Genomic DNA, 24,102 nt, shown 5'->3' with positions numbered 1-24,102 from the left:
CACACCAGGGGATTCTTGCATCCCTCCATTCTCCTCCACTGTGTGCCACTCTCCCATCCCACTCTATTGCGGAGACTTCCTATAATTCCCCCAATCTCCCCCCTGCCAGGGGTTCTGTTTACCTGGATCCCTCTCACCTCCCATACCAGGGTGCCCCATTCTCCACTCCTCATGGTGAGGGTTCTGTGGGGCCCATTCTCTCCTTTTCCACAGCAAGATCTCTCTCACTCCCATTCCCCTCCCTCCCCTCATACTAGGATCCACCATTCTTCACCTCCATGCTAAGGGCTCTTTGCCCTGTCCCCCATATCAGTTTTCCTTAATTTCACCCCCCAACACACACTAGGGTTCTGTAACCCCTTATTTCCTCCCTCCCCCATACCAGGGTCTCCTATTTCCTCCCCCCCATGCCAGAGGCTGTGTGCACTCTCTCATCTCCCTCTCTTCCCTCGTTATTGTTTTTCTGGGAGATGAGTTATTCAGGGTGGCTACATGTTAAACTCTATTGGGAGGAAAAGCAGAGAAGAGAAGGGATTCTGTTATGCTGGAAGGGGTTAATTAGGTGCCACCAGCCTGTGTGTGATCTATAGACAATCACAGAGGGCCAGTGGAAAAATTCTCATGGATGTCACAGGATTTTGTTCTAACACCAATCTGTAGAAATACTATCCGTGGGCCAAACTCTACTTGTCTTACTTCCACAATAATCCCACTGACTGCAGTGGGACCATCCATCTGAGAAAGCTGGAGCAGGATCTGGCCTTATACCTCATACCAGTGGCTTGAGATGAAGAACAAGGGACAGGCCGAGGAAGATGCATGATGTTCAGTTAGTCAGATTGTAGTCGCGTGTGTATACATGTGCTCCATCATAGGGCCTGATCCTTCTTCTGTTGAACTTTTGCTATTAACTTGAATGGGAGGGAGCAAGGCCCAATCCTAAGTGGCATTGAGCATCTGCAACTCAGTCCCATTGACTGCTCAGGATTTGGCCTCAGTGACTAAGTAACTGTTATAAACTCTTTAACCCATTAAAGCGTGAGTGGTTCCACTGTCATAAAATACTCCTTGTCTTTTGACCTAGTCCCTTGCAATGCCCCTGAGATAAGTGTACAGCATAATATTATGTCTACATTTCCAGCATGTATTATTGATGGATTGACCTCTGCAAAGGGAATGCGTATTTAAGACTATGAATACTGCATCCACTTACTGCCATTCATTAAAGGAGAGATCTCAAAGCCCACTTGATCTTTCATCAAGAGCAACATAAAGTGCAATCCTGTAAAATACAACTGAATGGAAAATTTGATTTGAGGAAACAAACATAGCAGCAGTGTCTGCAAAAAGGTGTCTCCAATTGAAATCAAACGTTTTTGGAAAGCTTTAGAAAGGAGTGTAAAATTATTCACTTGAAATACAAAAAGCAAAGGAATATTTTCAGTAGATACTAGAATAAAATACACGTTAACTACATTATTCTAAAAAAAAAAAAGGAAACCATTTTCACATAAACAAAAATCATTACCTTCAAGAGCTATTTAAATTCTACAAAAACATCAACAAATGCTATCCCTGTACTTAACAAACAAGGTCATACTGCTAATTCACAATAAGGTACCATCTACTCACCATTTTCATCTCCTGCATTTTGCTTTTCTCATGGGTCCACATTCTGATTTAAATGACACAAGCTAATGATACAGCAGTCATAGAAATTCTCAACTGAGACTTTTTTTTTATTGCAAATATAGACTGTGTGATCATTTTCTATATTTCCTAATCTTCCTTTTAAAATCCTTTTATTCCAACATGAAAGAAAATATGAACAGTGAGAACCACACATTCAAATTGGCAATCTCCCTCCCGCTCTCACCCCAATCCATTTATAAGCATGACAAGTTACACAAGTGTTGTCTGTGACTATTTTTCAAAATTGATCAATCTACTGGCTAACCTTTTAAAGGCCCACTCTAATTCCCCTTGCTGTCAATATCAATCTTTCCATTGACTTCATTGGAAATTAATCAGCTTGGGACCCTTAGTACCAAAGCTTGCTTCCATTGGCATTAATGAGAGTTTTGCCATTGACTTCCATGACACCAACATTTGGGCTCTCGGAGACACTAATCCTGCAAAGACTTATGTGCTTAACTTTTAAGTATGTGAGAAGTTCCATTCTACTTAAAGTTAAGTACGTGCCTCAGTCATTGTAGGACTGGGGCCAAAGTAACCTGCAGATTCACTTGTCTGCCAAGCTCCAGAAATCTCCTTTCAATGAGCCAAGTAAATTCCCACCAAAGCCATGAAATTCTCTATTTTCTGTGATTTTTTGTTTTGTTTTTTCCTTCACATTTTCCCCTGACCTCTCAATTTCAGGGAGTCTTTTGTGGGGTGAGACTCATGGGTGGATTTGGTAAATTGGGGTTGAATCTGAGCACCGGTAAAGGGTATGACTGTGAACAGGTTTGGCAGCTGGGAGGTAGGGTTAGATCACTCGTTTAGCAGAGAGGAGGAGTTGTTGCACGCAGGTTCAGCAACTAGCTAGGAGGAGAGTCCATACTACTGCATACTCATTTGGGGGTTGTCAGTAGCAGGGCACAGTTGACTCACCAGTGATGTGTATCTTCTTTTATATCATCAATCCATGGATTTTCACATTCTTAACTCTGAGATGGAGACAGTGCAGGTAACAGTGGATAAAGAATGTCTAAATACCTTGAGTTGTAGTTGCTGAGCAATAATGCTATGAAACAACAGAGATGAGCTTGGGCTGCAAATTTTGGATCCAAACTTTCCCAGGATTTAGGGTGTCTGGATGCAGGGTCTTGTTTTGGACTCTCATATGTATCATACTTATTCAACTGCTCTACCGTTAAAAGGAGCAGTTACTAAATAAATAGCTGCCTCTGATTAACTGTGTGTATGATAGAGACACAGAGGAGTTGGGGATGGACAGATGACCACACCTACCAAATATGCACATTTCTCAAATGAATTAATGTGTCCTTTAATTGTGTATACGAATCATAACTATAGTAGAGAGAGGAGACAATACAATTTTAGATGTTGTCACATTCAGATCAGCTTTATTGTGGCATTGACAATAATGTCCTTTGATGAAATCTCTGGCAAATCCTGAACAAAGTCAACGAGGCGCTCGGCAAGTACTGCTCTCTACCAAGAAGGTTTGCTTGGTCTCCTAAACTGGTCATTTTATCCTCTTCCTTAAAAAATGCTTCTTAGAACATAGTTACCACTTTTGTCAACCTCCCCCATTTCCAGCCACTAAAAATATCTTTGGCCTGATCCCGAGGACTCATTCTTCTGCCACAGCACAGCTTGGAAGGTCCAAGTAGCAACTTGAGCATTGCTCTAAGTTGTGTTGTCTGCAAAGGCTACTCTGGCAGCCAGGAACCGCAGCAATGTTCTGCAATGTTCATGCCCTCTTTCTGCTGGTAATATCTCTGCCATGTTGCCTTCTCTGGGAAAATCCCCAGCTGGCCAGATAAACTGCTTTTCCACCTACTTTGTGCTACTGGAGCTGTGCACAGGAGGTGTAATGGGATCATGAGCAGGTACCTTGTATTTAATGGGATGGAAGTATGGGAGGCCATCTAATAATGCAAATATATTTTCCATTTGAAAATGCTATGGACAAGAACTTATATAGAAGGCTTTTGTGGAGGGTGTGGGGGAAGTTTCTGGCCTCAATAAGCAAAAATTCCCCATTGAAGTAGAATACCTTGTTTGTATGCTAAGTTTCTGCCCACGTTAAATTTTATACTTATCTCAGCATATGTTTGGTATGGCCACATTTCTCACGAATGGCAAAGCCACAGGTGGGTCATACCAGTCATTTCAAACAAGTCCCAACCGAGAGAGAGAGAGGGATGGATGAGGGGCAGAGGCAGGTGATGACCTCAAAGATGCATAATGATTGTGATTTTTTGTTCATAATTTATCGCAGAACTATGCCATGGGTCTCTACACTGCATGTATACATACATACTGTGTGTGTGTTATACATCTACGTATAGCCAATGTTAAATTTTACAAGTGAGGGGGGAAAATAATCTTAAATTTTGGGGATAGACTGTATTTGAAAACATTTTGTAGACTGTCATGCCACAAGGTAGAAGAGCTTTGGATTATATCATCAAAAAGAACAGATATTCATCAGGGTATTTACAATTCGCAGCGCTGTGACTGGGCACACCTTGTACTTCACTTCAAACAAATATTTCACAGTAACGTGTAGCGTGATGGGGGCCCAGGGACACTAACTCAGCAGACAGCATCACTTCTACATTCCCTTATTTTCCATGGTCTAGGAAGTATATAAGGCCTTGTTCACACAGACTCATAGTGGCTTAACTTAAGATGTGTTTTTAAACTGATTTAGTTAAACTGGTGCAAGTTGCCTTGTATAGACAAGGCCTAAGTTTGACCCTCTGACACCCTAACAGCCTTTCATATGACAGCATAATTCAACGTATTCTGGAGTTCCCAAGTGTGAACATGGTAATGCACAACTCTGTAAATACGATCAATACTTCCCATTCTAGAAAGTCCCCATACACCATATTATCATGATAAACCAGAACAGCACCAAAGGAGTAATGGCAGGCTACCAGCTTAAATTGCATTTAGTTTTTAAAATATATTACTATTTATGTGAAAACAGCAAGGGAATTTGTGTTCCATGCATTTATAGAGACTTCATAAATAGTTTTGGTGAGAAGAAGTTGTTATAATCTATCATTTTAACCACAGTAGACTCGTCAGCCATAGATCCCTAGGTGCTTTACAAAGGTGGTTGAACAGCATTATTCCCATGTTACAGATGGGGCAATTGAGGCACAGAAGTTAAGTGACTTTACACAGCAAGTTGGTGGCAGATTTGGGAGGAAAGCCCATGACTCCTGACCCTCAGTGCCATTCTTAAACCACTAGTGACTAGCCCATGGCTGCTCTATGTGCTAAAGCTAAGACTGAATAACTTGCTCAAATTAAGTATGTCCTCAATCCTGTCAGTTTGAGTCAGTTTTATGCAATCAGCTAAACACTTTCCATGAATGCTGTGCATCAAGGGTAGTTCTGGTCCTGTCTGTAAATGAGACAACAGGGCATGGTATTACTGCAGTAGTTTATGGATAGATAAAGACAAGAGCAATACTGCTATTGAACATTGCGACCCGATCCTGGGCTGTACTGGGACAGTACAAAGCTATTCTGGTCACAGATCCAGGGCTCAGATGACTTCCCCCTGCATAGTGGGACTTGGGGGTTACAACAGCTGCTGTAGAAACTCCTACACCATCACCTCTCCTGGCCCCCAGTCAGGGCCGGCTCTGGCTTTTTTGCCACCCCAGGCAAAAAAGCCTCCCCCCGCCCGAGGGCGCCGAGCCCGCCACGGCTCCGCTGGCAGCCGGAGCGCCGGGAGGAGAGCCCGGGCGGGGCTCCGCTTTCCCTGACCGGCCGGAGTGCCGGGAGGAGAGCGGCGAGCCCGGCTGGGGCTCCACTCTCCCTGGCGGCCAGAGTTCCGGGGAAAGGCGGCGAGCCCGCTGCGGCTCCGCTCTCCCCGGCGGCCGGAGCGCCGGGAGGAGGGCGGCGAGCCCAGTCGCGGCCCTGCTCTCGGTCCGGAGCGCCGCGCCGCCCCCCTCCAGGTGCCGCCCCAAGCACATGTTTGGTGGGCTGGTGCCTGGAGCTGGCCCTGCCCCCAGTGTAGGGGGCATAGCTGAGAGAAGGGGATGGCGAGGGCTCCATCATGCCCCAAGATCCACGGCTACTAAGATAACCTTTGGGGCCACAGGCAGCCAGAGCAATTTGAAGCAAGTGGGTTCTAAGTTGAAGTGGGAGCCTGGCCTGGCACAGATCAGCCCAGGACCAGGGAAACACAAAGGTGGCATAAAGCCACTTCTGCACAGCCCCCTCCTGAGCTGCACTGAGTGCACCTCAGCCCCAACTCAGGATCTGGGCCTGTGGCTAGGACAAAATCTGGACTTGTCAATACTTTGCATTTTAATGTAACACCAAACTGCTGAATGCTAATTAAAAGCTGCATTTGTTACCTACTGTATCTACATAGACCCAGTGCACCACCCTAAAATGGTGTCCCTCACCTGAATGACTGTGGTTTTGCAGGAGGATGTTTCTAATGGAAGAGATGGCAACTGAACTAGAATAATACATTTTCTGGCACTGATTTCTGTTAGGTAGAGCTCTGAAAGCTGTCATTTCCGGTGAATACATACAGACTTCAAAAGAACTGCCATGTGTAATGCTGCCTCTATCAACCATCACAAAATTCACAGGTACAGAAAAGTGTGTGGAAGCATAAAATAAATAGAGGGGAAAACTAAATACAGAGACAGACAGCTAGGTGAGAACACTGCTACTTCCAATGCAGTGGGCAAGGTTCCAGGATCTCTCTTCTCTTATATCATCCAATCATATTCGCATTGCAAAAATCATTGTTATGGGTCTAATCCTGCAAATGGCTAAGCACCATCATCTCCCACTGACTGGGAGTGGAGGGATCACAGGATCAGGCTTATGACTCAGTGGTCATCAGACTTTCTCTTTAGACTCATTTTAGTTTTGGGTTTTTTCCTTCCAGCTTTCCTGAGGTAGCATACCTGGACATCTTCCTTCCTATGTTTCAAATCTTTTAAAGAAGAAGAGGGGAATAAGGAGGACAGACATGAGGACTTATCCTAGCTATTGCGCAGGCAGGCTCAATTTGAAGCATTCCATTACCACAAATAGTGCCACAGCCCCCCAAAAAAACATTCAAAAGTGGAGCAGATTTTTATAAGAATCACCTTGAAAGATATTAAGGACACAGTGTTGTTTTGGTGAATTATACAATGATCCTTAAAGGGCATGACATATAACATCACATCTCGGGGCTGACTCTCCATTGCACCTTGTGTAGTCATTTACACTTGTGCAGAAGGAGCATTCTGATTTGGTAGCATTTTACACCCCAAGGCAATGGAGCGTCAGACTCTGGATAACACTGACTACTGAGTGTAGTGTACTGCTATAGTGAAACATCTGCAGAACTTCTGTGCATGAAGGAGCTTTCGGAAGACAAATCAACCCATTCCTTCTGTTGTTTGGCAAGTTTTTCTGCCAAGCATTTTATTAAAACAGGGTCCACTTTGGAGTCAAATTTATTGGCAAACCAGTGTCCATAATTTATAAGCCACCTTAATTCTGCAGCTCCATAGATGCACACACTGCGAATATGGGTGCCAGTACAAGGAGGATACAAGTGGTCCTCCAGGTAATTCCATTTCACCAGGCGAGTCTTGCTTTGCAGGTCTGTTACATCGTGAGCTGACCTTGAAATCTCCCCAGGTATTCCAGGCACACGTGCAAGGGTTGCCCAGAAATGTTCATCTGGAGAATAAGTGTCCTTGGACCATTCAAAAAAATCTTTAGCAAGAGATTTTTCAAAGGTATATTGGATGAATGCCCGACTTAAAACAAAATAGGCACTGCCTACAAAAACCTCAATGTTATGAGGTGGTGGATCTTTCGAAATGTTGGTTTTTACAGGCATCTGCATGTATTTATAAGGCACGCTCTTAAGTTCATAATGATATGTGAATCGTTCCCTTTTGCTGCTACTTGGCTTTACAGTCTCCAGCATGTTTCCTCCATTGAGTTTCTTCAAATCAGATACCAATTCAAAGTTTGACCTCAAAGGAAAGTCTTGACCACACAAATTAATAACATACTTCCATGGAACCGACGACCTCATCAAGTCGGACAAACAATTAAAATCTGCTTGGAGCCTAGAAATGTGTGCATATTCCACGGTCTCCAATTTAGATGCAATGAAAACATTGGGGAAGCACTTAGCTAAATTGTCCATAGCACATTTGAAAGTATTAGCAGACTTTTGGTCATAATGGATGCAGTAAATATTTTGACGGCTGTATATTGTGTGTATGAGTCTTTCAACCATTATTGCATCTTTGTGAACAACCAAAGAGTAGGCTAATGGGAAACTTTCCTCCTCCAAGGAAACAGGCTTTAGGTGGTATCCTCTAAGTGTACGATACACCTGACAATCGCGAGTCATAGCTATAACGTCTTCATCTTCTAAATCAATTATGTCTTTTCTTCTTATCTCTAAACTCTTGCCAATTTCACTGGGTTCTTGTTCATATATACACGAACAGTTAATTTCATACTGGAAGTTGTTTCTAAGATGGGAGTATTTGTTTTTAACATAAGAAGACGTGCTTAAGAAGTGCTCAACTAAATAAATACCTTTTTGAGGGAATAAGAGTTTTTCAACATTGAGGAGTTTCAGAAGTGCAAACAGCCACACTGCTAAAAACAAGATCAGGATCTTTTGTCTCATGGGATACTTGAAGGGACACTTATATCTCTTCATTCTGTAGGAAGATAGCAATATAGTGAGATTTTAATCATGGAAGGATACAATAAAGATAATTCCAGCTTCTGCCAGAAACAAAACTGCATTGATTTGGCTACAGCTTAAAAACAATGATAGCAGAAAGATAGGGCATGGAAAACTCTTTATTATTTTCTTATATTAAACCTCACTTAGTAGCAGCAAATCATAAGCATGTTAATTCAGGGCTAGATTTTGCCAGCCTTGTTTGCACCAACTCATTCTTCATGCTGAATTAGCCCGGTGAAGTCAATGGAACACTGCAGAGTAAGATACTATTCAGCCTGAGTAAGGGTGTCTATATGACATGGTTGATTTGCCAACTCCCTTTCATCTCCACTTGTGCTCCCCCAAGGAAGAAACCAGCAGCAGTCCCTGGGGGTATTGCAGAAGTGCAATTTTCATCTCTGTGCTACTAGGGGGTGGGGCTGAATTTAGCCCCTTAGCTAAAATCCTATTGAATTCAGGGGAAGCAGGATCAGAACCATATAGTTATTTCTCTACAGGTCAGTTAATAGTGGATATTGATTTCATTCAGATATTTTAAATATTGCTTTTTAAAATAAAGAATTAAAGCCAGTGCTTTAAAAATCAGACAGAGCATCCTCTTTATCGATAGCATTGGGGCTGGCCAATGTGTGGGTGTACAAGGGGGGAGGAGGGGAAAGGCACTTCCCCCCATCACCTCCAGGTATGGCTGATCCTGGCACAGAAGACCTTGCCCTCCCTTGAGGGGTAAGGGCTGCTCCTGCATGGTGGCAGCAACTGCTGCAAAGGAAGTGGCGGTGAGACTGGGTCATAGCCCTGGCAGCAATGGAGGGGAGCACACAATGCACCCTTCTGCCTCCTGGAGCTCTGGGAGACTGCTGCAAAGGAACTGCCGAGGTCTCGGATGTGCAACAGCATATTAAAAGCCATCTGCTATGTAACAGCTTTCAAACTTAGATTTTATTGCAATGTAAGTGAAACACAATGATCCTTTCTCCACGTGTTTTTTTGCTTTCAGCAGCAGAGTGTGAAGAGCATCGTGTCTATTACTGGATTAAAATGAGACAGGAGTCTGCATCCAGGTGCGGTCTTAGTTATAACTCCATTTTCCCTCTTAATGGAACTGCTCATGCATACAGCAGTCTGCAATGTTTTCTCCCTAAAAGGAACTGTTTAGCTACCGCTGTATGGGTGTGTGGTTAATAGGAAGGGAAAGGGCAGAAGACAGCTTTGCTACCTTATGGTCATATGTTTTGTTGAATTTGAAAAATATGGAACGGAACAGTCAGAAAAGGCTACACATGCAAACTGCTGTGGCAAAGCCTTCTTCAGGAAATGTGCAAAGGAAGTACTCTTCTGTTCTTGGTTTACGAAACTGCTACAAGATTAGGAGCACCTCAGCCTCAGAATGGGCTGATTAATACACTAATAACTATAAGATGATTTTAGAATAGCTTTTGAACACAGTATCTGGCCTCAGGATTAGGGGAATCCATAGGTGGCATAAAGCCAGTGTAACTGTCTCTATACTTCTATCCCCAGCACTCCATGTCATAGGCAGGCTAGAGGTGGGTGGGTGAAAGGAGCTGGTGTAACAACTCCTAATGACCTATAATTCTATAGCAACTTAGCCTTAGAGCTGCTCTACATTATCCTAGAGTCCAAAACAACCTCCAGTTAGCTCCAGGATTGGGGCAGGGTGTGTAGATGGCTTACAGCCACTATTTCCTCCCTCCTCAGGTCAGTTCCTGCACCAGTATAGCTGAACCCAAGTGTCCATCCCTTTGTGCCTCTAATCCGGATTTCAATTATAAGAGCAAACCTCCCATCAAATTCAGTGGGAGTTTATGTGGGGGCAAAATGGGTCCTTTGGTGCACATTTTCAGCTCAGGCTTAACTAGACTCTGTTTTTGCACTCATGATTTTACAAATGCAAAAAACTGCAAAGGATAAAATTGTGGGCACAATTATAAGTGGGTACAATTAGTCGCTTAGATATCCATGTACCTGCTCTGCAGGTGCAACCATATATTCAGTCCAAGTGACATTTATTGAGGGTGCAAATAATTCAGATGCACTTATTACACAATATTAGAGCTCTGGGAGAAAAACAAGTTCTTACTTTGAGGTTGGTTGCAACATGCCAGAGGCAGCTTTATTTTTTTTTTTTTAACACTTGCAAGCGGAGAGTACTCATGGGCAGGGGTTCCCCTCCCGAGGCAGGTCTCTGTCAGATAAACAATTAAGGCAGGCATTTATACCTTTTGTGACATACAGTAATGATCAACAACTGCATTTTGTTTATACATATTCTTTTTTTAAGCAATTTTTGCTACACTTTGCATTTTATTTTTATTTAACACAAGGTTGAAAACCAGCATCTTTTACAGTTCTTTTCCACTCACCCAGGCCCTGCTTGGAAGTCTCGTGTTATTAGCGGTTAGTCAGCCTGACTGTTGCTCTTCCTAGAAGACTAAGATGTCTGCTCTTTTCCCAACTTCCATACTCCCCACTTTTGTGCTTTTAGCACAACTATTAATTTTAAACTTTTATTTTTATTAAACTTTGTATTTTTGACTTTAGCTTACATGGTACAGTATAACTTTTGGGGGTTTAATTAAATACAATGACAAAGCATGGTTAGTATGAACATGGAAGGTGCTATTAGTACATTTTTTACAACAACAACTTAACTTTAAACTAAACAACAACAATAAAAGCATTAACATTTTTATTGTAATAATATAATGGGGTTGCTGTACAACTTTAGTCACAGAACACAATACATTATACTTAGTATATAGACACTTTATAGGCTGTAAGAAAAGCATAGTCTTTAATTTGATATATATTTTGGAGCATATGAATTTGCCCTTGTAATTTAGAAATGTTTTGAACCTTTGGTAGGAGTAAAGGCAAATATTGGAATGATTAGGTGCTAAGACAGTCCAATTAAAGGGTATTTGGAACCTAAAGGCTGATTGTAGAATTTTATTTGCAGGCCAATAAATGATATTATTTCCTGCAGCAGTGGTGAGATTAAAATGTATGTCTTGCAAAGTGGTGGCCTTAATATACACAAAGCTACTATTAGCTTCGAAAAGCAGGTGTTCTGTTAGGATAGTTTTTTGTTTTATTTTTTTTTAACAAACATTGTTATGAACAGTGACACACCCCTTTAACCGGCCTGTATGCTTGGAAGGAGCACTGCGAACGTCTGCACTTCCATCCAGAAAATCTTTTAGGTACGTTTCTATGGCCACAAATTAGATGGCATTTCTGAAGCACTGTAAGGGCAGTAGGCCACGCCTGATGCTGCTTGACCTTACTTTGAATGGCCATAAGCTGGTCATTCAGAAAAATCCCCTTCCCCCCCTCCTTTTTTTTTTTTAAGAAAACATGCTAGATTCCACTGCAATTTTTTTTTTTTTGCCTTTGGGATATTTAATACTATTTTTGTTAACAGCTTTTGGGTTATTGAGCTAAGGGCAGAAATAACATGTAATTTACTAATCCCAGCATGTACTTGGGTTAACTGTGCTTTAATAAGAAGACCTGTGGCCTTTTTTAGTTGCTTTAATTTTTTATTACATGGTTGGCCTTTGTAAATGTTTTAAATTGCTGCTGCACTATTAGCACCATCCCATAGGGATTACTAAGGTGTAAGGGCCTTGGCCATTGGGTTTTATTAGAGTATACAGTATTGTTTGTATTAGGATTTGTTACAGGGGTGGTGGTTATAGTGGTAGTGAGAATAATGGTGGGGGCAGCGGTCGTGGCAGCAAGGCGCCTTTGGTATTTGTCATTTGAAAGCCAATTAGGGAGGGCTATACATGCTGAAGGTACTTGTTTGAAAGCACAGAGCCCAGTCTCCGGAATAAACCCAAACCACCACTTAATACCACAGTCCAATGTGCAGCAAAGCATGGGATGGACTAAGGTCTAAGGTAAGGTCTAATTCAATTAAGGAACTGTTCCTTCAGACATGCAGTAGTGTTATCAACACTGAAGAAGCCAACCCAAATGCATTGGTTCTAGCCAACTACCACCCAGTATCTCAAACCTTCCATTCCTGAGCTAGCTCATAGAGATGCTAGTCAAAGGCCAACTACAAATTCTCCTGACTGAAGTCAATATCTTAGACCTGGCACAATCTGGATTCCAGCCAGGATCTGGGACAAAAAACAGTTTTAGTGGCACTGATGGATAATCTTCTCCTGACAATGGATAGAGGGCAGACATCCATTCTCATCCTCCTCAACATCTCTGCAGCATTCAACATTCTTGACCTGAGATACTGCTATCCTGCCTCAGAGAGGTGGCAGGGGTCCAGGTTAATGCACTGAAATCATCTGAGTCCTTCCTGGAGGGGTGTATTCAAAGAATAGTGATAGGAAATTGAACCTCCATGACTAGACTCTTCATTTATGGGGTTCCACAAGGATAAATTCTCTCTCTCTGGTCCTATTCAGCATCTACCCATGGCCAGTGATGAACGGGTCAGACTACATGGACTCAAGTGCCAACAATATGAAGATGAGACAACTCTACCTATTCTCCACCATATATGACCACACCACTACCACCAAGATGGCCCAATGCTTGGATGAGATCAGCTCATGGATGAAGAACAACTGGCTGAAGCTGAGCCCTGCTGGTGGGCAAAGGAAAGCACTTTTAAGAGTTTGCAGCCAAGGTGCAGACTCCTTTGACTGAAGGCACACACACCCAATTGGTCAATTCAGTCAATAGCTTAAGAGTGCTGTTGGATTCTTCACTGACATTAAGTTCTCACATAGCAGCATCTGCAAGAAATGCTTTCTACTATCTCCTGTTGGCTAGGAGACCCTGTCCCATCCTGGTGGATGATGAGCTGGCCTCAGTTAGACACTTTCATCACTTCCCATCTGGTTTACAGCAATGGGATAAACCTGGGCATGAAGCCATTAGCCCCCCTCCACCCACAGCTCAGAGCTGCAGGGTCCCCCTGCCCCCAGCGGCAGCAGGGAGCTGCAAGGGTCCCCCCTCTGCTGCTTGCAGTGGCAGGGAGCTGCGGGATACCCCCGCTGTCCATGGTGGCTTAGAGCTTGGGGGCCCCGCTGCCTCAGATGGCAGGTATACCTCACAGCTCCCTGCTGCTGCGGGAGGACCCTGCAGCTCCTAGGCGCTGGGGCTGAAGTCACAGAGGTCTTTCAAAGTCACGGATTCAGTGACTTCCACGACCCGTGACAAAATCGTAGTCTTAGTCATGACACTTAATGTGCTACTGGAAGGTGTGCAGATCCTATGATGATTAGAGTGGTATAAGAACCTATACAGAATAGAACGAAATGCCCAAGTTTACCCTTCTCCGGGGCCTCTCATTATCTAATCCAATCTCTGGCTGTGCCTAATAACATCACAGGTGCTTATACCATTCCTCTTTTTAAGTTCCATTTTCCTTATGTATTGCATGCAGGGTCAATATTTTTTCCCCTTATGTAGGATTGTTATGGTAGGAAAGGAGGTGGGAGTCACTACCTTCTTTTGACAGGTTTCAGAAGAAGTGGGCTGTAGTCCACGAAAGCTTATACTCTAATAAATTTGTTAGTCTCTAAGGTGCCACAAGTACTCCTGTTCTTTTTACCTTCTTTTGAAGGCTCCATCTTATTGGGTCCCGCCAAGGTTATGCCACCTGGTAGGTGTAGTAATTCATCTACCTGCCTAAGGATAATCCTTAAGGACTCAGTGAAGGCTTATTACATCTTGTAGCCCTCACTACTCTGCACTGACTATCCAGCCTGTCTAAGTTAGAGCGGGGACTTGCTAGCAGTGTAGATAGTAATGAGAAAAGGTAAATTTACCTTTCCACATAATGCAAGAACACCATAAAACTGATAAGCAACACATTTAAAACTGATTGAGGAAACACTTTCTAACCTTGTGACAGGAGCATTATATGTTGTATCAAAGGCCGAGAGCTCAGCAGCTTTGTAGGCTTAGGTATTTATCTGGCTAATGAGAACATCCACAGATAAGTGAGACAGGATACAAGTATGGAAAGGGCATATGAACCAGCCTGTTTCAAGGTATGTGCTGACCACTAACTGCCAGATTTTTAGAGCAGAAACCACCAACAGGCATCTTATTTCACATGACCTATTATGCTATTCTCTGCATGTGGGTTTGGCCACTTATAGACCAGTCTAGATGGATTCACAGCTGCATCCTCCTCTGTTCCTGTGGGGTTTTTGCAAGACAGAGGTTTGAGCAGTTTTATAAATATGACAACCACAAATAATCTGGGCAGTTTGTGATGGCCTTGTGTAAGGGGGTAAGGGAGAAGAAAGAGAGAGCGGAGGAGCCGCTCTCTTCCTTGTGTTGTTGCAACAGGGGTCAACTACAGTTACTGTCCTTGCACTCCCTGAATGTAGGGATGCTCCAGGCTAACCCAAGTGGCTGTAGACAACCCAAAGAAGGTGGAGCCTGCTCCTCTCAGTACAGACATCCATGTTGAGCTGGATACACACTATGCCCTTCAAATTGGTGGTGGGCTGCCGCTCCACCATGCACTCCTCCAGAGGCTGTGGAGGAATTTTGCAGTTCCCTAGGGGCTCCCCCTTCAGTGCAGCTGCATCATAACCCCCACAAGGAAGCAACAGAGGGTCCTGTGGCACCTTTAAGACTAATAGAAGTATTGGGAGCATAAGCTTTCGTGGGTAAGAACCTCACTTTTTCAGATGCAAGACTTGCATGAAAGCTTATGCTCCCAATACTTCTGTTAGTCTTAAAGGTGCCACAGGACCCTCTGTTGCTTTTTACAGATTCAAACTAACACGGCTACCACTCTGATACTCACCCACAAGGAAGGACACACCTTAAACCCATAATCTAGCCCCCCCAAGCCACCCCCTTTTTTGTCTGTAGGATACTAGCCAGACATCTCATGCTGCAGTAAATCAGGAGCTGCTCCAACGAAATCAGTGGAATTTCACTGCTGTAAATCCAGTCCAAGAACAGGATCATGTCCTTCCTTAGCAGCGATTGTTCCTCGGCTGTCACCAACTTGGGCAGACTACAGAAGTCAGCACCAATGTAGCAACACTGATGTAGTTAGACCTGAGCAAACCCCAGCTATTTGCACACCAGTGCAAAACAGGGCTTACACCTGTACATCTTACCCCAGTACTTCACCTGGGTAAGTCACACAGAGTGACCCCCAGACTTATAGCAGTGCAGTGCATCTATACTGTGAGTTTGCACTCATGTAGTTACATTGGGACAAAAAACAAACAAACAAACAGTGTAGACGGAGCCATGGAGGCAGGATAAACAAGGATTATTTTACTGAGCTAAGAGTTAATACAACAATGCAGAAGGTGTTGAAATCCTACTGAAAGATACATAGCCCCACCTAGCATACTAGTCTATAGACCAACCCACTAACTTGAGAAACCCCAGACAAGGCACCGCACAGTGTAAACAGAAACCTGCTCTTGAGATTCTTCTGGAGAAATATGCTAAATAAAGTTAAAGTATGATAATCACTGCAGTGACTCAACCGAGTCACAGCTCTTTAAATACAGTACCATGTGCCTAGCACAGCCTACCCCGCAAGCTTCTCCAAATATCCCTTTGTGGGTGGCCAGTCAGATTCTGTCACAATAGGATCTTCAAAGATCAAAGCGCAGAGGGGACTCTCTGTATGCTGATCTCTCCCATTCTGCGAGAGCAGGAGTCAACAACTTTCACTGAAGCCTTGCTTTGATCCTTTGGACCCTGTGGAAGGACCCTCCATGGATCCAGAGTGCTGCTTGTGGGGAAGAATCTAGAAAGGGAGGGCCAACAGAACACATCATTCCCTCAACCCAGCAACAACAAATCCAGCTAAAACAGCCTCAGTCGCCTTCTATGCTGGGAAATAAAACCGCCTCCTCCCCACATCACATACACTTCCAAAGGAGTTCTCAAAGCAGCAATGGGTGGGGGAGTTTCCAATGTCAGCAACCCAGGAGGAGGACAGGGGCTCTGGATCTGGAGTGGCAGCACAGGATTTCTGTGTGGCTCTCCCCAAAGATCTTATATGGATATTAGATGATCCACTGGCTCTAGGGGGAACAGCTCCCCTACACTTTCTGTAGGAGGCTCAACCCTGCCCCCTTGACAAACCTAGTGGGATTCTCCACCCCACTGCCCACCGAGAGCAGACAGCTCTGATAACACCAAACAGTCTTGGTTGCCCCTCCCCAGACACACTGACATTTTATGGTACCAATGTCCATAGAATGTTCAAATCCAGGGCAGTTCATCAGAAGATGTTTTTGTTTGACACGTGCGTATCTGCAGCTTATCAGAGATGAAATCTGTTGTATCCTCCAGGCTCTAAATCATGGCCTTCAGAGACAACTGGATTAAGAAGAAAATGTGTATTTGACTAGGAGTTCAGTGTGTGTTCCCAGAGCCATGCCCTGTGATTTCTAAATGGAAGTATTTGAATGCATTCGGGGGTCTCATCTGTCTGAGTGCCTCCCACTGTTTCCACTACAGCCAGGATCCTGATGGGAGGTGGGAGCACTCTGAACAGCTCCTGTCCCTCCCCTGCTGTTCCTCAGCCTGAGAGGCACAAAAGGAGTGAAACAAGGCAGAGAATCTGTCACCCCTAAGGGTGGATTGTGGTCTCTTGATTTCTTTGAAGTAATAAGTTCTACTGTCACGCTACAAACGTTGGACACTGCTGATTGAAAGGATATTGAGCGTTTCCCCATTCATAAAGCCATGAACGCAGCTCAAGATTCTTCCAAGTACACATTTAACAAAAAATTAATCCACTCATAAGCATGGGGGGGGGGGGGAGCAAATTCTGCCCCCATGCAGCTGGGCTTCACTGGTGTAACAGAGAGCAGAATTGAATCCAGGGTGTATAACTAAATGCTATCGACTCTGAGCGCCCACTTGCAGACCACAGAGGTCAATTATAGCTGTTTTGCATGACAGCAAATCTCTAGTCTAGAGTGCGCAGCTGATGATTTGGAAAAATCAAACTAAAATTAGAACATAGGTATCGCTGGAAGGGGTTCAGCTGGAAGGGACCAGGGGTTCCGCTGACATCTGTTAATTCAGAGGAACCATAAACCTTATGTCTTGGCCATTGGTGGCCAGTAAAAGTCCCACTTGACATTTTAAAGAATGTGTGTGTTAATCCTGGTATCCCAGATAAAATCCAGGTAGAATAACTATGTTCTGCAGCAAGCATCCAGCTCTTAATTAAGTTAAGGGAACCATATATCTGAAAAGAATTTGGCACATAGTTTGTGAACAGAAGATAATGTTGTTATTGACTACAGTGCATGAGAAACCTTATAAGCTAGCATACACTATACTACGAGATCCTGCTATGTGAGATGGAAATTCCACTGTACTGCATGGAGTTATTACATGATATCTAGGAACATTTCATGGCAACTAGAAGATAATGGGTGTCCCCATTGCGGTTAGAGTTATCTCTCTGTAGAGATTTTAAGTTTGGTTTCGGTTTATAGGCTACTCAGGAAAAATATCACTATCTTATTTTCTTCCTTTTTCATGCATTCTTTGTACGCTAGTTATCTAATTAATGCATAGGGCCTATCACAATGGTATCTAAGTCCTTGGAGCTACTTGTGAGGGCTCTGGCAATTAGGAGCACTAGATTGGTTTCTGACCTCCCAACACTGTAACTGGAGAGTAACTCCTGGGAGGTCAATGGAGTTAAGTGGCACAAAACTGGCGCACAAGTTCTGAATGAGGCTCAGTGTCTTGACGTTGCTAAGAGCAGCAACAGAGCCTAGAATTGCAGGGCCAAGATTGCAGGTGCATTTCAGCATTAATCAAGAACAGAAGGGCTTTGCACAGGTCACTCTAGCTATAGACAAACTAGGCACCACCAAACCAACAGATGGCTCAACATATCCTCCCACCCTGAAAGTCTGTTCTAGGAGGGGCAGCACACTGAAGTTTTGCCTTGGGCCGCAGATTGTCTTGACCAGCTCAGTGACAGCATTGCTATTTCAGCTGCGTTGCAGGGCAAGAAAGGCTTAAATGAACTATACACATTTATGGACTTAAATAACCAGAGGAGGATAGTAAACAGCCACACCACAAGCCCATAGACTATATCTGAAGACCCAGACTTAGGCATGATTTAATTTGACTAAGACTAACGATTTACATAGGGAGCATTTGGGTTGTTGGGAGATTGTAATGTTTTACTTCAGCTCCTGACTATTATTACATTGTTACCATAAACTGTGTATACACAAAGTAAAAGCAAATCCCAGGCTCCTTGTGAAAATTAGGAGAGATGCCAATGACCTTTTCACGCACCACCAACTTGTAGATACATTGACTGTACACAAGAACAGAGGACTGCCTCCTACCTCTTCTAGGTAACTCCTTCCTGCATTAGGCAATTCTGTGCTCAGTACTGTTTCTTGCCTATTTCCCTTACAAGCAGCTGCGTCTAGCTGCTTCCTGAACTAGCAATAGGGGGAAGTGGGTTGCAACAGGACTGCAGGCCAGGGGAGGAGGTGGTTCTCAGCTGGAGATTGGTAGGTCAAGTAACCTCTCCCCCCACGCCAAGCACTCTTGCCCTGTACTCTGCCAGTCTTTCCTGTGGAAGCTTCCACACTGTCTCTTGCACCTAAGTTAGAGGCTGAGTTCTAAGTACTTGAAATACAGAACACAAAATCCAGGAACTACTTCCCTCATGTCACCATCTACATAAACTTGCTTTTGGCTTTTATTACCAGCAATCTGGAGGTCCCACTGATCTTGGCAGGTGTGGTCACACGTGAGGTAACTCTTGTTTTGGTGGCATGCCAAATTGATAGCTGGTTGCTGTATCTCTGTTTCAGACTCATCTCTCCATCCACATATCCAATCTTATATTTGGTTCAGAGTGGTTATTCTGGGCCATGGTGGAGCAGCATGTAATACAAGCTGCTGCAGGAATCTGGACTCTTGGAAAACCTGAACCCTCTGTACAGCAGAATTCTCTCCTCATCACTATCTGAAATTCACCATCCTCGAAGAACATTACCATGGTGCAATTCAGTCTCCATTTCTGTGAAAGAAGGGGAGGCAGGCCAGGTATCCATGCTTTAAGTCACAGAAGAAGAGGAGGGTAGGTGCCAATTCCACCACATCATCCTTCTTCCCTTACAGAGAAGCCTTTCTGCAGATGTTCTGCAGGAACTGGGTTCATGTGAGTGAACTGCTCATTTAAGTGAGGAGAAGGAAACATGAGGAGGAGGAGGACAAGAGTTAGGACACTGGTACTGAAGCAAGGGAATGGTGTGGAAGGGAGGTGGAGATGAGGAAATTGATGAGGGCAGGTGCCTCAATATGTTTAACATTAAAATTAAATGAATTTAAACACTGACTTGCAACTAATAAGCTGTACCCAAGGTCACCCCGATTCTTTGTATGTGGCATCTCATTCCTCTACCTTCTGTTGGTCTTTGTTTGGAAAAGCCTAATACATTTTGGGTACTACTATAATCTAAATAATAACTCTATGACCAAGCCCCAGGCACCCACACTTCAACAAATGTCATGAGCTCTCCCTTCTGACCACAGTTAGGGGATCCAGCAATCTCCGGTTGCTTAATACACACTGGTTCCCCCAACAATGCAATCTGTTGACTTATTTCCATTAACAGTACTGCAGAATAAGGCAGATTCTTGCCTCTGGGTCTCTTTCTGCTCCCTCCAATTTAAACTATTTGATAGAGGAAGGATGAGAATATGTTCCTGGGATGGAAGGGAGAGGTGGTGATTGGCTTTTCCAAGCCTTTTATTTATTTTTTTAAATTGGTTAGCTGAGGAACCCGTTTATCTCCATTTGATTATTTAATGCTGCTGGCTGGTGGAGTTAATTTATTTGTATATTAGCGTTTAATGCTCCTGAGTGGTCATTGCAAGTATAATTATTATTAGTGGCCTCGGAGCTTCTGTATGAGTATTTTTGTATTGCTGTTAAATCTAAATAAATAAAATAAGAGTTGCCTGATTTTTCTGGTTTACCAACTTGAGTTTTCCCCATGACAGTAGCTGTCTAAAAAGTAGTATCTGGTCCGATTGTCACCTGCTTTGTAGTGTATCATCCACCTTCTTATTCAGTTCTTCTAATGCATTGCATATGCTTTCTGTGATTGGCAGAGAGCTTCAATGGAGGGACATATGTCTACTATTCACATGCTGTTTGTCAGGCCTCTACCTGTGGGGCTCCATATGTCAAACGTGGCCTGTTGTAGTGCCTTAGTTTTAGACTGGGGCATGCTTGAATGATCCATTCATTATCCTTGCCCAGTTTTAAGCTCTTGCAGGTTTAACAGTTGTATGGTGCCTTAAGGAACAAATAAGATTTTACAATGTGCCATAGCGCTCCAGAAACACATACAAAGCAGAGAAGAGGCATCTTATTTCTGCTTTTGCTTCTAACCATTCAGCAGTATTTGGAGTCTAGTGGAACACTCCATAGAATATCAGGGTTGGAAGGGACCTCAAGAGGTTATCTAGTCCAACCCCCTGCTCAAAGCAGGACCAATTCCCAACTAAATCATCCCAGCCAGGGCTTTGTCAAGCCGGGCCTTAAAAACCTCCAAGGAAGGAGACTCCACCACCTCCCTAGGTAATGCATTCCAGTGCTTCACCACCCTCCTAGTGAAATAGTGTTTCCTAATATCCAACCTGGACCTCCCCCACGGCAACTTGAGACCATTGGCTCCTTGTTCTGTTATCTGCCACCACTGAGAACAGCCGAGCTCCATCCTCTTTGGAATCCCCCTTCAGGTAGTTGAAGGCTGCTATCAAATCCCGCCTCGTTCTTCTCTTCTGGAGACTAAACAATCCCAGTTCCCTCAGCCTCTCCTCATAAGTCATGTGCTCCAGACCCCTAATCATTTTTGTTGCCCTCCGCTGGACTCGTTCCAATTTTTCCACATCCTTCTTGTAGTGTGGGGCCCAAAACTGGACACAGTATTCCAGATGAGGCCTCACCAATGTCGAATAAAGGGGAACGATCACGTTCCTCGATCTGCTAGCAATGCCCCTACTTATACAGCCCAAAATGCCGTTAGCCTTCTTGGCAACAAGAGCACACTGTTGACTCATATCCAGCTTCTCGTCCACTGTGACCACTAGGTCCTTTTTTGAAGAACTGCTACCTAGCCATTTGGTCCCTAGTCTGTAGCAGTGCATGGGATTCTTCCATCCTAAGTGCAGGACTCTGCACTTGTCCTTGTTGAACCTCATCAGGTTTTTTTTTGGCCCAATCCTCTAATTTGTCTAGGTCCCTCTGTATCCGATCCCTACCCTCTAGTGTATCTACCACGCCTCCTAGTTTAGTGTCATCTGCAAACTTGCTGAGAGTGCAGTCCACACCATCCTCCAGATCATTAATAAAGATATTAAACAAAACCGGCCCCAGGACCGACCCTTGGGGCACTCCACTTGAAACCGGCTGCCAACTAGACATGGAGCCATTGATCACTACCCGTTGAGCCCGACGATCTAGCCAGCTTTCTATCCACCTTACAGTCCATTCATCCAGCCCATACTTCCTTAACTTGGCGGCAAGAATACTGTGGGAGGCCGCATCAAAAGCTTTGCTAAAGCACATCCACTGCTTTCCCCTCATCCACAGAGCCAGTTATCTCATCACAGAAGGCAATTAGGTTAGTCAGGCACGACTTCCCCTTGGTGAATCCATGCTGACTGTTCCTGATCACTTTCCTCTCCTCTAAGTGTTTCATAATTGATTCCGTGAGGACCTGCTCCATGATATTTCCAGGGACTGAGGTGAGGCTGACTGGCCTGTAGTTCCCCGGATCCTCCTTCTTCCCTTTTTTAAAGATGGGCACTACATTAGCCTTTTTCCAGTCATCTGGGACCTCCCCCGATCACCATGAGTTTTCAAAAATAATGGCTAATGGCTCTGCAATCTCATCTGCCAACTCCTTTAGCACCCTCAGATGGAGCGTATCCGGCCCCATGGACTTGTGCACGTCCAGTTTTTCTAAATAGTCCCAAACCACTTCTTTCTCCACAGAGGGCTGGTCACCTTCTCCCCATATTGTGCTGCCCAGTGCAGCAGTCTGGTAGCTGACCTTGTTTGTGAAGACAGAGGCAAAAAAAGCATTGAGTACATTAGCTTTTTCCACATCCTCGGTCACTAGGTTGCCTCCCTCATTCAGGAAGGGGCCCACACTTTCCTTGACTTTCTTCTTGTTGCTAACATACCTGAAGAAACCCTTCTTGTTACTCTTAACATCTCTTGCTAGCTGCAACTCCAAGTGTTATTTGGCCTTCACTGATTTCACTACTTCCAGTAGTTGGACCTTACTTTAGATTAGTTTAAATCTTACCTTTGAGAAAGGACACAGGGAAATTGCTAATTTATCTAAGATTAACTGTGGTTGTCTCTTATGGGTGCCATATGTGACTTAGTTCTAGCTCTGCATGCTAACACTTTATATCAGCAGTAACCATAGGTTCGTTCACTGTCTGTGATGCACAGACTTATTTCTCTTTTCCTACAGTACCAGATGCACCCAATGTTAACTATTTTACTTGTCTGTCTCTCAGTCCTAGCTGTCTGCATGTTCTTTAAACTTCCTGTATGTTCTTTTCCATCCGTCTTAGGTATTTATATGGCCCAAATCACCATAGTATCTGATTGCCTGATGCTTTTGAATATATTTATCCTCACAACACCTTGTGAGGGAGGGAAGAACTATCATCACTATTTTACTGATGGGAACTGAGGCACAGAGAAACTAAGTGACTTGCCCAAGGTCACACAGGAAGTCTGTGGCAGAACAGGGAAATGAATGTAGGTCTCCTGAGTCCTAGGATACTGCTCTAACCACCAGAACATCCTTCCCCTCAAGCAAAGTTTAGGTCCAGCCCCCTGTGATGTTATTTGTTTGGGACCTCTCAGGTGCAATACCCAAGATTCAGTAGGCAAATTTCTTCCCCTCATTTCTTCCCCAAATTACTGTGTCATGCCAGCTGGGGGCCAGAAATGCGGAACCTAGCATGAGGGGAAAAATAAGTATATGGCCTAAGGATAACTAAAGAGATAGATAGTTGCCTAAAAGTTAAGCATCTAAATCCATATTTGGACTCCTAACTAAACATAACCTGATGTGAGAGCACCTGATGTGCTTTCCATGGGACATGAAGGTGAAAGTTAGGCTAACATAGCCAGAACTGGGGAGTGTTTGCAGAGGGCATTAGAAGAAGAGAGGATGATGCTTCCCTGCTAAGCTGCAATGGAAGGGGAAAACATAGTGAGTCACCAGCCACCCTCAGCTAGTTACCCCCACAAGTTCTCTGTCAGCATGAAGCAGCTCACATTACTACTGAGTTCCTCATGGACTCTTTGGTCTGAACCTTACCTGTGGATCAGATACTTCAGGGCTATTATTCCGCATAAGTGTTGAAATCCTCACCACTCCAATTTATACCTGCTGAATCAACAACATTGCTCAAATCAACATTCAGTCTACACCTACCTTTTGAACTTTGCTTTATCTTCTTTCCTTGGGAAAGTGTTCTAGACAGCTTTGCTCGAGGGACACCATGATTGACTGGATACACAAGCGTAGTTCTTTTCCTCCATCCTCCTAGAACCCACAAACAGCGTTCCAAGCTTT

The 24,102-nt window shown here is 43.9% G+C and overlaps 2 protein-coding genes across 4 annotated transcripts in view; both read right to left on the bottom strand.

Annotated features, from left to right (window-relative positions):
* The window catches only part of FAM169A (family with sequence similarity 169 member A), a 181,543-nt gene extending 157,449 nt beyond the window's left edge, over window positions 1–24,094 (bottom strand). For both annotated transcript variants that reach the window (XM_065550112.1, XM_065550116.1), the window contains exon 1: window positions 23,962–24,094. The gene's annotated coding sequence lies outside the window, so the exon portion shown is untranslated. The remainder of the gene's footprint in view (window positions 1–23,961) is intronic.
* GCNT4 (glucosaminyl (N-acetyl) transferase 4) lies at window positions 1,718–24,102 on the bottom strand. 2 transcript variants are annotated; one of them, XM_042855949.2, is made up of 3 exons: window positions 23,962–24,102; window positions 10,548–10,652; window positions 1,718–8,417 (listed from the first exon to the last, which is right to left on the bottom strand). In XM_042855949.2, exons 2-3 carry the CDS (start codon window positions 10,565–10,567, stop codon window positions 7,049–7,051), a joined length of 1,389 nt encoding a protein of 462 aa, XP_042711883.2. In that variant the 5' UTR covers window positions 10,568–10,652; window positions 23,962–24,102; the 3' UTR covers window positions 1,718–7,048. The 2 variants fall into 2 exon arrangements, with proteins under 2 accessions (XP_042711883.2, XP_023960316.2); XM_024104548.3 differs by lacking the exon at window positions 10,548–10,652 and having other exon boundaries at window positions 23,962–24,101.

Source organism: Chrysemys picta, chromosome 6, assembly GCF_011386835.1.
Source record: "Chrysemys picta bellii isolate R12L10 chromosome 6, ASM1138683v2, whole genome shotgun sequence".
NCBI lineage: Eukaryota > Metazoa > Chordata > Testudines > Emydidae > Chrysemys > Chrysemys picta.
Note: the sequence above shows the minus strand (reverse complement) of the source record. Positions and strands in the feature narration are given on the sequence as shown.